This window comes from Oncorhynchus kisutch, linkage group LG15 (genome assembly GCF_002021735.2).
Source record: "Oncorhynchus kisutch isolate 150728-3 linkage group LG15, Okis_V2, whole genome shotgun sequence".
Taxonomy (NCBI): domain Eukaryota; kingdom Metazoa; phylum Chordata; class Actinopteri; order Salmoniformes; family Salmonidae; genus Oncorhynchus; species Oncorhynchus kisutch.
The window spans coordinates 12,515,466-12,530,157 of record NC_034188.2 but is presented as its reverse complement, the minus strand read 5'-3'; the positions used below and the strand labels follow the sequence as shown (position 1 = coordinate 12,530,157).

Here is a 14,692-nt window from a genome sequence, read left to right as displayed (position 1 = left end):
TCCTTCATTCTCCTTCATTCTCTCCCTCCCTATTTTTTACTGTGTGTCGTGTGATTGTCAGTAAGTACTCTTCAAACACACTAAAAACAAATGGTTCTGTACAGTGCCAAATAGGTGTTATTTGGCTTGTGACCATAGCTGAACCCTTTTTGGTGCTGTATGAAAAATGTATTTTTAAGGTTCTAGGTTCTAAATGGGTCACATGCGCTGCGCTGAATGCGCTGAATACAACATGTGTAGACCTTACCATGAAATGCTTACTTACAAGCCCTTAATCAACAGTGCACTTCAAGAAGAGTTAAGAAAATATTTACCAAATAAACTAAAGTAAAAAAATATATTAAAAAATGTACACAATAAAATAACAAGGCTATATACAGGAGGTACCGGTACCGAGTCAGTGTGGAGGCTATATACAGGAGGTACCGGTACCGAGTCAGTGTGGAGGCTTTATACAGGAGGTACCGATACCGAGTCAGTGTGGAGGCTATATATAGGAGGTACCGGTACCGAGTCAGTGTGGAGGCTATATACAGGAGGTATATTCATTGGTGGAAGGGTACCGAATTGTCATACTTCAGTGAAAGTAAAGATACCTTAATAGAAAATGACTCAAGTAAAAGTGAAAGTCGCCCAGTAAAATACTACTTGAGTAGAAGCATAAAAGTATTTGGTTTTACATATACTTAAGTATCAAAAGTAAAAGTATAAATAATTTCAAATGTCTTATATTAAGCAAACCAGATGGCACCATTTTCTTGTTTTTGTTATTTATTTTCGGTTGTCATCTGAGACATTCTCATCAATGATAGGGTGACATAAACTCTACAGTGGAAAGTCTGCACATTGTAGTTATCAGATTCACATGGAATTGTTGTTCAATTTAAATATTTTAATATAAAAGTATTGGTGAAGAGATTAAATTTAATTTTAGCTTCCAAATGAGAGATTTGGGTTTCCATAAGGTTAGGGCTCTGCTCAATCAGTGGCCCGCCCCTGTGAAGAGACATGGGTTATAAAACTTTTCAAACACACCCTTCTCACTCCACTATATAAAGCCTTGACGAAAATGTAACCTCCTGTTCCAAGTATGTGAGGCTTGCAGCCTCTGCGTTAAAATGACTAACATGTCAACTACAGAAGTAAACCAACCTCAGCGTGAGCTTTGGTTGCGAATGGTATGAACTTTGAACTCTTATTCACGACAGAAGTGATACCTCCTAGACGTTGAGTTAGCAACAGCAGCTGCAAACGCGGACTAGCAAAGAACAGACAGAGTATCCCGTCTACCACACAACAACGTTACTACAACGCATCCAATTGACCACCAGAGACATTCTTCAAAGGACAAAGGACTCGGTTTGGCAACACGGCCTTCCATCTACCACCAACCTACCGAAGTGCAGCTCAGAGTAAATATTTATTGCATTTTCCTTTTCCAAATGGGCGGTAATTTAGAATGCATAAGATACTGTATTTACGATAGCACAGCTTCTCCCTTTGTCCCTTAGTCTTCCCGCTCTTTCACTCAAACCCAGACCCTTTTCTTTTGTGTAACCAGCCATCATATCTGTTCCGCACCTAGGGACGTTTTCCTTTATGACGTAATTTATAATCAAGGTATAATTCATTCTGTGTATATGTAATTATGTGTGATTAGTTAGGTATTTAGCAAATAAATAATGAAACCCAATTTTGTATTGCTGATTCAACTTGTCAGCCAGGGTTCGTGAAGATAACCAAGAATTTACAACTTTCAGATGAGACTGAATTAAGGTGGCGATTAAAATTGACTGCTATTGATGTAAAATATTACTAGGTCTTTAAGAGTTTATTCGGAAGATAACAGCCTATAAATATTATTTTGTGGTGCCCCGACTCTCTAGTTAATTACATTTACGTGATTAGGTCAATCAGGTAATATTAATATTTCCTATTAATATTTTATAGAATAGCATGTCATATCACTTAATCCGGCATAACCAAAGACACGACACCAGGGATGTTCTCTGTTTAGTGAGTCCACCAGATCAGAGGCAGTAGAGATGACTGGGGATGTTCTCTGTTTAGTGAATCCACCAGATCAGAGGCAGTAGAGATGACTGGGGATGTTCTCTGTTTAGTGAGTCCACCAGATCAGAGGCAGTAGAGATGACCGAGGATGTTCTCTGTTTAGTGAGTCCACCGGATCAGAGGCAGTAGAGATGACCGGGGATGTTCTCTGTTTAGTGAGTCCACCAGATCAGAGGAAGTAGAGATGACCGGGGATGTTCTCTGTTTAGTGAGTCCACCAGATCAGAGGCAGAGGAGATGACTGGGGATGTTATCTGTTTAGTGAGTCCACCAGATCAGAGGCAGTATAGATGACTGGGATGTTCTCTGTTTAGTGAGTCCACCAGATCAGCGGCAGTAGAGATGACCGGGGATGTTCTCTGTTTAGTGAGTCCACCAGATCAGCGGCAGTATAGATGACCGGGGATGTTCTCTGTTTAGTGAGTCCACCAGATCAGCGGCAGTATAGATGACTGGGATGTTCTCTGTTTAGTGAGTCCACCAGATCAGAGGCAGTATAGATGACTGGGATGTTCTCTGTTTAGTGAGTCCACCAGATCAGAGGCAGTAGAGATGACCGGGGATGTTCTCTGTTTAGTGAGTCCACCAGATCAGAGGCAGTAGAGATGACAGGGATGTTCTCTGTTTAGTGAGTCCACCAGATCAGAGGCAGTAGAGATGACCGGGGATGTTCTCTGTTTAGTGAGTCCACCAGATCAGAGGCAGTATAGATGACTGGGATGTTCTCTGTTTAGTGAGTCCACCAGATCAGAGGCAGTAGAGATGACCGGGGATGTTCTCTGTTTAGTGAGTCCACCAGATCAGAGACAGTAGAGATGACTGGGATGTTCTCTGTTTAGTGAGTCCACCAGATCAGAGGCAGTAGAGATGACCGGGGATGTTCTCTGTTTAGTGAGTCCACCAGTTCAGAGGCAGAGGAGATGACTGGGATTGTTCTCTTGATAAGGGTGTGAATTGAACCTGTCCTGCTAAGCATTCAACATGTAATGAGTCCTTTTGGTTTTCAGGGAAATGTATGGAGTTAAATTATTATCTTTTGGAATGTAGTGAAGTAGAAGTAAAAGTTGTCAAAAATATAAATAGTAAAGTAAAATGCAGATACCCCCCCCCCACCCCCACAAAAAACATAGGTAATACTTTAAAGTGTTTTTACTGAAGTACTTTTCTCCACTGCGTACATTTGAATTATCACTAAAAGCAGAACTAACCCTTTTTTGAACTGCAAAGAACCATTGGGCTCAAAGGGTTCTTAAGGTCTGTATGGTTCCACATAGAACCATCACCCTTCCCAAAGAAGGCTCATTTGTTTTAGTGTGCAGTGCTACTCAACAAAATCACCTTTATAGGTTACATGGATACTGCTAGAATGTCTTGCGTCAACAGTCTGTTTCAAAAGCACTGTTTTGTGCACAAACACGTATCAGTTATTTTGTTGCCTTTGTAATTACAGACTTACAGGCTCAGTCAGGCATGTAATTAAACGTTAATGTAAAACGTCCTAATTATTTAACCATCTAACTACATCTCGTTTTTGCCAAACATAACTAAATGGTTTCAAAGCATTAAATCAAATGAAAACTTTTCTAAATTGTTTAATTTTATTATTATTTCAGTGAATATACCCTAAATGTCTTATAAGCTATGGAGATGTACTGCGATGTTGTTTCTCCCTCTCGTTCCTCTCTTCCAGTCACCTGTTTCTCCCTCTCTTTCCTCTCTTCCAGTCACCTGTTTCTCTTTCCTCTCCTCTCTTCCAGTCACCTGTTTCTCCTCTTTCCTCTCCTCTCTTCCAGTCACCTGTTTCTCCCTCTCTTTCCTCTCTTCCAGTGACCTGTTTCTCCCTCTTGTTCCTCTCCTCTCTTCCAGTCACCTGTTTCTCCCTCTCTTTCCTCTCTTCCAGTGACCTGTTTCTCCCTCTCTTTCCTCTCTTCCAGTGACCTGTTTCTCCCTCTCGTTCCTCTCCTCTCTTCCAGTGACCTGTTTCTCCCTCTCGTTCCTCTCCTCTCTTCCAGTGACCTGTTTCTCCCTCTCGTTCCTCTCCTCTCTTCCAGTCACCTGTTTCTCCTCTTTCCTCTCCTCTCTTCCAGTCACCTGTTTCTCTTTCCTCTCCTCTCTTCCAGTCACCTGTTTCTCCTCTTTCCTCTCCTCTCTTCCAGTCACCTGTTTCTCCCTCTCTTTCCTCTCTTCCAGTCACCTGTTTCTCCCTCTCTTTCCTCTCTTCCAGTGACCTGTTTCTCCCTCTCTTTCCTCTCTTCCAGTGACCTGTTTCTCCCTCTATTTCCTCTCTTCCAGTCACCTGTTTCTCCTCTTTCCTCTCCTCTCTTCCAGTCACCTGTTTCTCCCTCTCTTTCCTCTCTTCCAGTCACCTGTTTCTCCCTCTCTTTCCTCTCTTCCAGTGACCTGTTTCTCCCTCTCTTTCCTCTCTTCCAGTGACCTGTTTCTCCCTTTCTTTCCATTCTTCCAGTCACCTGTTTCTCCTCTTTCCTCTCCTCTCTTCCAGTCACCTGTTTCTCCCTCTCTTTCCTCTCTTCCAGTCACCTGTTTCTCCCTCTCTTTCCTCTCTTCCAGTGACCTGTTTCTCCCTCTCTTTCCTCTCTTCCAATGACCTGTTTCTCCCTCTCTTTCCTCTCTTCCAGTCACCTTTATCTCCTCTTTCCTCTCCTCTCTTCCAGTGACCTGTTTCTCCCTCTCTTTCCTCTCTTCCAGTCACCTGTTTCTCCTCTTTCCTTTCCTCTCTTCCAGTCACCTGTTTCTCCTCCTCGTTCCTCTCTTCCAGTCACCTGTTTCTTCTCCTCTTTCCTCTCCTCTCTTCCAGTGACCTGTTTCTCCACCTCTTTCCTCTCTTCCAGTCTCCTGTTTCTCCTCTTTCCTCTCCTGTCTTCCAGTCATCTGTTTCTCCACCTCTTTCCTCTCTTCCAGTCACCTGTTTCTCCACCTCTTTCCTCTCTTCCAGTCATCTGTTTCTCCTCCTCTTTTCTCTCGTCCAGTCACCTGTTTCTCTTCCTCTTTCCTCTCTTCCAGTCACCTGTTTCTCCTCTTTCCTCTCCTCTCTTCCAGTCACCTGTTTCTCCTCCTCTTTCCTCTCTTCCAGTGACCTGTTTCTTCTCCTATTTCCTCTTCTCTCTTCCAGTCACCTGTTTCTCTTCCTCTTTCCTCTCTTCCAGTCACCTGTTTCTCTTCCTCTCCTCTCTTCCAGTCACCTGTTTCTCCTCTTTCCTCTCCTCTCGCCCAGTCACCTGTTTCTCTTCCTCTTTCCTCTCTTCCAGTCACCTGTTTCTCCTCATTCCTCTCCTCTCTTCCAGTCACCTGTTTCTCCTCCTCGTTCCTCTCCTCTCTTCCAGTCACCTGTTTCTCCACCTCGTTCCTCTCCTCTCTTCCAGTCACCTGTTTCTCCTCCTCTTTCCTCTCCTCTCTTCCAGTCACCTGTTTCTCCACCTCGTTCCTTTTCTCCCTTCCAGTCACCTGTTTCTCCTCCTCTTTCCTCTCTTCCAGTCACCTGTTTCTCCTCCTCGTTCCTCTCCTCTCTTCCAGTCACCTGTTTCTCCTCTTTCCTCTCCTCTCTTCCAGTCACCTGTTTCTCATCTTTCCTCTCCTCTCTTCCAGTCACCTAAGTCAGCCTTCATAAGTGCAGCTAAGAAGGCCCATCTGAGAACTAACCCGCCGAAAGTGCGTTTTTCAGAGCAAGTGTCCTTCAGTGACCCAGACTCAGTAAGTATACTCTTCCTATCTCTCTCTCTCTCCATTTGTTTCTCCCTCTCAGTTGTTCTTGCTTTCTCAGTCTAATTCTCTCTCACACTCTCCATTTTTCTCACTACTCACTCTTTCTCCACTTCTCTCTAAAAAGTTATGTATTTATTCTCTCTTTACCCTGGGCCTGTGCCTGTCTCCTGGCTGATTAAACATGGCTGAACATCCTCTTCCTCTTTGGGTAGCTGACTACCTGCACCATACAAAACAGCCTTGGGTCCAACACAGTGCAGCTTTTTGATTATAAATTGTTCTCCTCCAGATCGATGTCCCCTCTCTCTGGTAGAGCACAGGTTGCACCTCTAAGATGTTGGTTAAACATTGGGCACATTTTGAAATCAGCTGCAGCAGCGTTACAGTGTTAGGCTGGCTGAGAGCAGACATGTAAAGTCCCTGCTGGGCTGTGAAGGCCCTCTTCCTACTGCCACAGAGCTCTGAGTAAGTGTCCCAAATGGCACTCTATTCCCTACATAGTGCACTACTTCTGACCAGAGCCCTATGGGCCCTGGTCAATATTAGTGCACTATAATAGGGCCCAGGTCAAAAGTAGTGCACTATATAGATAATAGATGACCATTTGGGATGCAGACCTGAGTCCTCTTCTCGAAGCCCAGAGGGGTTGGCTCTACAGGTAAGCCAACGAGTTTATCTCTCACTGTTCCTATTGGCAACTGTTAAGCAATTTATGAATAACACATTAGGCTTAAACCTGTCTAGGACACAGGTTCCGCTAACGGAACCCCCCCAACATTCCGCTGAAAAGGCAGAGCGGGAAATTCAAAAATATTTTTTACAAATATTTAATTTTCACACATTAACAAGTCCAATACAGCAATGAAAGATAAACATATTGTTAATCTACCCATCGTGTCCGATTTTTAAATGTTTTACAGCGAAAACACAACATATATTTATGTTAGATCACCACCAAATCCCAAAAAACACACAGCCATTTTTCCCAGCCAAAGATAGTCACAAAACCAGAATTAGAGATAAAAATTAATCACTAACCTTTGACACTCATATGACATCATGTTACACAATACATTTATGTTTTGTTCGATAATATGCATATTTATATCCACAAATCTCGGTTTACATTGGCGCCATGTTCAGAAATGCCTCCAAAATATCCGGAGTAATTACAGAGAGCTACGTCAGATAACAGAAATAGTCATCATAAACTTTGACGAACGATACATGTTTTACATTTAATTAAAGATATACTGGTTCTTAATGCAACCGCTGTGTCAGATTTTTTTTAAACGTTACCAAAAAAGCATACCATGCAATAATCTGAGACGGCGCTCAGACATAAATATATTTCTCCTCCATGTTGGAGTCAACAGAAATACGAAATTAGATCATAAATATTCCCTTACCTTTGATGATCTTTCATCAGAATTCAGTGCAAGGAATCTAAGTTCTGCAATAAATCGTTGTTTTGTTCCATAATGTCCATTACTAGTGTCCAATTAGCTACTTTTGCTAGCAGGTTTAGTTCACATGTCCAAAAGCTGGCGCTGGTCCAGGCGAACTCAGACAAAAACTTCAAAAAGTTATATTTCAGGTCGAATAAACTGGTCAAACTAAGTAGAGAACCAATCTTCAGGATGTTATTATCATATATATCCAATAACGTTCCAACCGGAGCATTCGTTTTTGTCTACAGAGTAATGGAACGCAAGGCGATATAATGACTACTGCACGTAACCAGGAACTGCCATTCTGCCAGACCAGTGACTCAAATAGCTGCCATCCGGTCCCACATCACACTAGAGGCTTCATTCCACGTTCTACTGACTGTTGACATCTAGTGGAAGGCGTAGGAAGTGTGAACAGATCCATATCTTATTTGGATGTGAATAGGCGATGAGTTGAAAATCAACCAGCCCCAGAATTTCCACTTCCTGTTTGGAAGTTTGCCTACCCTATGAGTTCTGTTATACTCACAGACATAATTCAAACAGTTTTAGAAACTTCAGAGTGTTTTCTATCCAATAGTCATAATAATATGCATATATTAGCATCTGAGACAGAGTAGGAGGCAGTTTACTATGGGTACGCAATTCATCCAAAGTGAAAATGCTGCCCCCTACACCCTTTGATTCTGTTAAAGGAAAAGATAACCGGGGAGCTGATGGGAGAGAACTGGGAAGCTAACGGGAGAGATAACCGGGGAGCTGATGGGAGAGAACTGGGAAGCTAATGGGAGAGATAACCAGGGAGCTAACAGGAGAGTTACCAGGGAGCTAACGGGAGAGATAACTGGGGAGCTAACGGGTGTCACAAACTTCAAAATGAGTGGACCAAGGCGCAGCGTGCATTGAGGAGAATACATAGTGCCCAAACACACTAACACAAACAATATCCCACAAAGCAGGTGAGAGATTGGGCTTCCTAAATATGATCCCCAATTAGAGGCAATGATTACCAGCTGCCTGTTACCAGGGAGTTACCAGGGAGCTAACGGGAGAGATAACTGGGGAGCTAAAAGGAGAGTTACCAGGGAGCTAACAGGAGAGTTACCAGGGAGCTAACAGGAGATATAACGGGATAGATAACTGGGCAGCTAATGGGAGAGTTACTGGGTAGCTAACGGGAGAGATAACCGGGCAGCTAACGGGAGAGATAACCAGGGAGCTAATGGGAGAGTTACTGGGGAGCTAATGAGAGAGTTTACTTGGGAGCTAACGGGAGAGATACTGGGGAGACTTACTTGGGAGCTAACGGGAGAGATACTGGGGAGAGTTGCTTGGGAGCTAACGGGAGAGATACTGGGGAGAGTTACTTGGGAGCTAACGGGAGAGACACTTGTGAGAGTAACTTGGGAGCTAACGGGAGAGATACTGGGGAGAGTTACTTGGGAGCTAACGGGAGAGTTACTTGGGAACTAACGGGAGAGACACTGGTGAGAGTTACTTGGGAGCTAACGGGAGAGATACTGGGGAGAGTTACTTGGGAGCTAACGGGAGAGTTACTTGGGAACTAACGGGAGAGACACTGGTGAGAGTTACTTGGGAGCTAACGGGAGAGATACTGGTGAGAGTTACTTGGGAGCTAACGGGAGAGATACTGGGGAGAGTTACTTGGGAACTAACGGGAGAGATACTGATGAGAGTTACTTGGGAGCTAACGGGAGAGATACTGGGGAGAGTTACTTGGGAGCTAACGGGAGAGATACTGGGGAGAGTTACTTGGGAGAGATACTGGGGAGAGTTACATGGGAGCGCGGGGCGCGCCAAATTCAAATGACAAAATTGTAATATTAAACATTCATGAACATACAAGTGTCCTACATCTTTTAAAAGCTTAACTCCTTGTTAATCCAGCCGCTTTGTCAGATTTCAAAAAGGCTTTAAGGCGAAAGCATACCATGCGATTATCTGAGGACAGTGCCCTGCATAGAAAAGCATTAAAAACATTTTCCAAACCAGCAGAGGCGTCACAAAAGTCAGAAATAGCGATAAAATAAATCACTTAACTTTGAAGAACTTCCATCGTTTGCAATCTCAAGGGTTCCAGCTACACAACAAATGGTCAAACAAGTCTGTTTATTGTCCGTTTAAAGTCAGTTTCTTGGCGCGTTTGATTCACCCGTTCCACTAGTTCAACATGCATACAAAGGAATCCCAAAAGTTACCAATAAACTTCATCCAAACAAGTCAAACAACGTTTCTAATCAATCCTCAGGTACCCTAATATGTAAATAAACAATCAAATTTAAGACGGAATGTAGAATGTTCAATACCAGAGATAAATAATGAGGTGTGCGCCCTCATCCACGCACTCCACAAGACTACCATCAAAATGAGAGCCACCTTGAAAAACTACAACTACTAATTCATCAAAAAACAAGCCTGATACCCTTTCTAAAGACTGTTGACATCTAGTGGAAGCCATAGGAACTGCAATCTGGGAGCTATTTATTTGTATATCCCATAGACAAGCGTTGAAATGGACAGTGAACTCCCCCAAAAAAATATTTTTCCTCCTGCACAGGTTTCATAAATTCACAAAAAATTATTGAAATATTCACATACTTTTTGAATAATCTTCCTCTGATTTGTCATCCAAAGGGTCCCAGCTATAACATGTAGTGTCGTTTTGTTAGATAAAAAACGTCTTTATATCCTAAAAAGTCTGTTTAGTTGGCGGCATCAATTTGAGTAATCCACTCATTCGACATGCAGTGAAAGGAATCCAAAAAGCTACTACTAAACTTTATTAAAACAAGTCAAAATACATTTCTATTTGATCCTCAGATACCCTAAAATGTAATTAAACTATAATATTTCATACAGAAAGAAGTATGTTCAATAGGAAAACGATATTAACAGGTGCGTGTCCTCTTAGCCTCGGGCGCATACACAAATTTCTAAGTCTGTGTCCATGTGTCCGTTTTGGAAGAAACAAGCCTGAAACCTTGAAAAAAGACTACTGACACCCAGTGGAAGCCATAGGAATTGCATACTGGGAGCTAGATTACATTTTTTCCGTATGCGTCCCATTGGAAGAGCATGAACCCTTTTGGTTCCAGGTAGAACCCGTTTGGGTTCCATATAAAACCTTTCCCCAAAGGGTTCTACCTGGAGCCAATAGTGTTGTAGTTTAGAATTCCTCCTAGTCCACGTGGCCTCTCTCTGAGACCCGAGGAGGATGATGGTGGCAGAAGTAAAGGTTGAATTTAGCATAACAGGCTGTGCTGTGTGAGCCAAGCATGGAGCAGAGCAGTGCAGGGTCTGCCTCCAAAATGACACCCTATTCCCTGCATAGTGCTCTATTGGCCCCTATTCCCTACATAGTGCTCTATTGGCCCCTATTCCCTACATAGTGCTCTATTGGCCCCTATTCCCTACATAGTTCTCTATTGGCCCCTATTCCCTACATAGTGCTCTATTGGCCCCTATTCCCTACATAGTTCTCTATTGGCTCCTATTCCCTACATAGTGCTCTATTGGCCCCTATTCCCTACATAGTATTTGGGACATATCCATAGTAGATGTAGTCGTGGCTGAACATCTCTTTCCCTCCATGTCGATAAACTTCAGAAGCTCAGGTTAGGTGGTCTGCACTGATAAGCAAGTCCAAACCAATCAATCCCCACTCCCAACCTCTGATCACAGGAGGCGGATAGACATGATTAAAAGCTCTGCCGAAGGGGAATGGTCTGATCTTTACCAATCGCTCCACCTCCTCCCTCCCTCCCTCCCTCCCTCTGCCTCCTGCTCCCCTCACCTCCCTCCCTCTGCCTCCAGCTCCACTCACCCTCCCCAAGAATAACTGAATAATTCCCCAAGAACCCCCCCGTCCCGTCACCAAAGCCACCGTCCCTCAATGCACCAACAACCAACAGACAAAAAGAGAAAGACAAAGGAAAACAATGTAAAAAACTAAAGACATCAAGGACAACAAAAATCATAACAGCAAGTGAATATGTTTCAAGGCAGAGTGAATATGTTTCAAGGCAGAGTGAATATGTTTCAAGGCAGAGTGAATATGTTTCAAGGCAGAGTGAATATGTTTCAAGGCAGAGTGAATATGTTTCAAGGCAGAGTGAATATGTTTCAAGGCAAAGTGAATATGTTTCAATGCATGTATGGCACTATTTACTTGCGTGTATGTGTATGTGTCCGTATATGTGCACGTGTGCATTTGAATGAGAGTGTGTGTATGTGTCCAAACACCTGCCCGGCATCAGCCTCAGGAAAACAGGTGTTAGCTGTAACAACGCTGCCTCTCAGTGTCATTCAAATGTACTATTTGGTTTGTTTTATTTCTACATTTGTTTTCCTTTTCTCTTTGACAGTCACTATCCCCCACCCAGCAATTCCACAGCCCCTCCCTCAGCCCCTCCCACCTCTCTCTGCTGGCCACCCTCTTCGGATTTCTACACACCTTATATATTTGATATACCATATGATCAACTGAACTTAATTCAAGGAGAAAGAGAGAGAGAAAGGGGGATGGTCAGAGACAGATTGAGAGGTAGAGACTATTTAGAGACTATGTAGGGACTAGGGGCCAATAGAGCACTATGTAGATTGAGAGGTAGAGACTGGGTAGATTGAGAGGTAGAGACAGGGGAAGAGAAAAGGTTCACCGCTGTCATGACACATTTATTCATTTATCCTCCGTGCCCCCAGGGGAGGACCATCTCTCTCTCCCTGTATCAGGCCTCCACCCAGGGGAGGAGGACCATCTCTCTCCCTGTATCAGGCCTCCACCCAGGGAAGTACCATCTCTCTCCCTGTATCAGACCTCCACCCAGGGGAGGACCATCTCTCTCTCCCTGTATCAGGCCTCCACCCAGGGGAGGAGGACCATCTCTCTCTCCCTGTATCAGACCTCCACCCAGGGGAGGAGGACCATCTCTCTCCCTGTATCAGGTCTCCAGCCAGGGGAGTACCATCTCTCTCCCTGTATCAGACCTCCACCCAGGGGAGGACCATCTCTCTCCTTGTATCATGCCTCCACCCAGGGGAGGAGGACCATCTCTCTCTCCCTTTATCAGGCCTCCACCCAGGGGAGGAGGACCATCTCTTTCCCTGTATCAGGCCTCCACCCAGGGGAGGAGGACCATCTCCCTCTCCCTGTATCAGACCTCCACCCAGGGGAGGACCATCTCTCTCCCTGTATCAGGCCTCCACCCAGGGGAGGAGGACCATCTTCCTCTCCCTGTATCAGACCTCCACCCAGGGGAGGAGGACCATCTCTCTCTCCCTGTATCAGGCCTCCACCCAGGGGAGGAGGACCATCTTCCTCTCCCTGTATCAGACCTCCATCCAGAGGAGGAGGACCATCTCTCTCTCCCTGTATCAGACCTCCACTCAGGGGAGGACCATCTCTCTCCCTGTATCAGGCCTCCACCCAGGGGAGGAGGACCATCTCTCTCCCCCTGTATCAGGCCCCCACCCAGGAGAGGAGCACCATCTATCTCCCTGTATCAGGGCTCCACCCAGGGGAGGAGCATCTCTCTCCCTGTATCAGGCCTCCACCCAGGAGAGGAGGACCATCTCTCTCTCCCTGTATCTGTATACCAGGGGTCTACATGCAGTCTAATCCAGGCTACAGGGGATATCTATGGTATTATCATGGGTGCTATCGATCCCCCTCAGCCCCCTGGCTGGTGTGTGTGTGTGTGTGTGTGTGTGTGTGTGTGTGTGTGTGTGTGTGTGTGTGTGTGTGTGTGTGTGTGTGTGTGTGTGTGTGTGTGTGTGTGTGTGTGTGTGCCATGCCTGAGGGGATGCTTGCTTTCCTGGCAATGAAAGACCAGGAGTCAGTAATTCTCCCATTAGCTCCTCTGTCAAATCTATCAAACTTTGCTTGTCACATGCGCTGAATACAACACGTGTAGACCTTACCACGAAATGCTTACTTACAAGCCCTTTTAAAAGGGTTCTCCTATGAGGACAGCCGGAAACCCCTTTAGGTTGTAGATAGCACCTCTGGATGGTGTAGCCAGGCTGACGTCTTACAGGTGTGTGGATACATCTGTAGTGACGTCAGTCTGTTCTAAATGATGCTCAGATTTACTGTAGGAATCATTTAATTTCCTCTCATCAGATATAGTAGTTGCTCAATATTATTACATTTTAGTCATTTAGCAGACCCTCTTATCCAGAGAGACATACAGAAGCAATTAAGGCTGAGTGCATTGCACTTTACTGGCCCAATGCTCCTAACCACTAAGCTACCAACCTCTGAGGGGCTCCACTGTCCATCTTCCCCATTCCCCTCTCTCTTCTCTCTTTCACTCTCCCTCTGTCTGTTCACAAAGTGATTTTCAGACCATCAGTAGATGCACATGGTGCATGTGTATGTACACTACAATTCAAAAGTTTGGGGTCACTTAGAAATGTCCTTGTTTTTGAAAGAAAAGCAAACATTTTTGGTCCATTAAAATAACATCAAATTGATCAGAAATACAGTGTAGATATGGTTAATTTTGTAAATGACTATTGTAACTCGAAACGGCTGATTTTTAATGGGATATCTACATAGACATACAGAGGCCCTTTATAAGCAACCATCACTCCTGTGTTGCAATGGCACGTTGTGTTAGCTAATCCAAGTTTATCATTTAAAAGGCTAATTGATCATTAGAAAACACTTTTGGAATTATGTTAGCACAGCAATAAAACTGGCCTTCTTTAGACTAGTTGAGTATCTGGAGCATCAGCATTTGTGGGTTTGTTTACAGGCTCAAAATGGCCAGAAACAAAGACTTAGTTCTGAAACGTGTTAGTCTATTCTTATTCTGAGAAATTAAGGCTATTCCATGTGAGAAATTGCCAAGAAACTGAAGATCTCATACAAAGCTGTGTACTACTCCCTAAACAGAACAGCGCAAACTGGCCCTAACCAGAATAGAAAGGGGAGTGGGAGGCCCCGGTGCACAACTGAGCAAGAGGACAAGTACATTAGAGTGTTTAGTTTGAGAATCAGACGCCTGACAAGTCCTCAACTGACAGCTTCATTAAATTGTACCCACAAAACACCAGTCTCATCGTCAACAGTGAAGAGGCGACTGGGATGCTGGCCATCTAGGCAGAGTTCTTCTGTCCAGTCTCTGTGTTATTTTGCCGATCTTGATCTTGGCCAGTCTGAGATATGGCTTTTTCTTTGCAACTCTGACTACAAGGCCAGCATCCTGGAGCCATCTCTTCACTGTTGACGAGACTGGTGCTTGGATTAGCTAACACAATGTGCCATTGGAACATAGGAGTGATGGTTGCTGATAATGGGCATCTGTACGCCTATGTAGATATTCCATTAAAAATCAGCCGTTTTCAGCTACAATAGTCATTTACAACATTAACAATGTCTACACTGTATTCCTGATCAATTTGATGTTATTTTAATGGACATA

The 14,692-nt window shown here is 44.2% G+C and overlaps 1 protein-coding gene across 1 annotated transcript in view; it reads left to right on the top strand.

Moving 5' to 3' along the window:
• LOC109905915 (FERM and PDZ domain-containing protein 3-like) overlaps window positions 1–14,692 on the top strand; it is a 44,876-nt gene that overhangs the window by 2,952 nt on the left and 27,232 nt on the right. Inside the window, exon 3 of the mRNA XM_031791345.1 lies at window positions 5,677–5,781. Within this exon, the coding sequence (XP_031647205.1) occupies window positions 5,677–5,781 (105 nt within the window). The remainder of the gene's footprint in view (window positions 1–5,676; window positions 5,782–14,692) is intronic.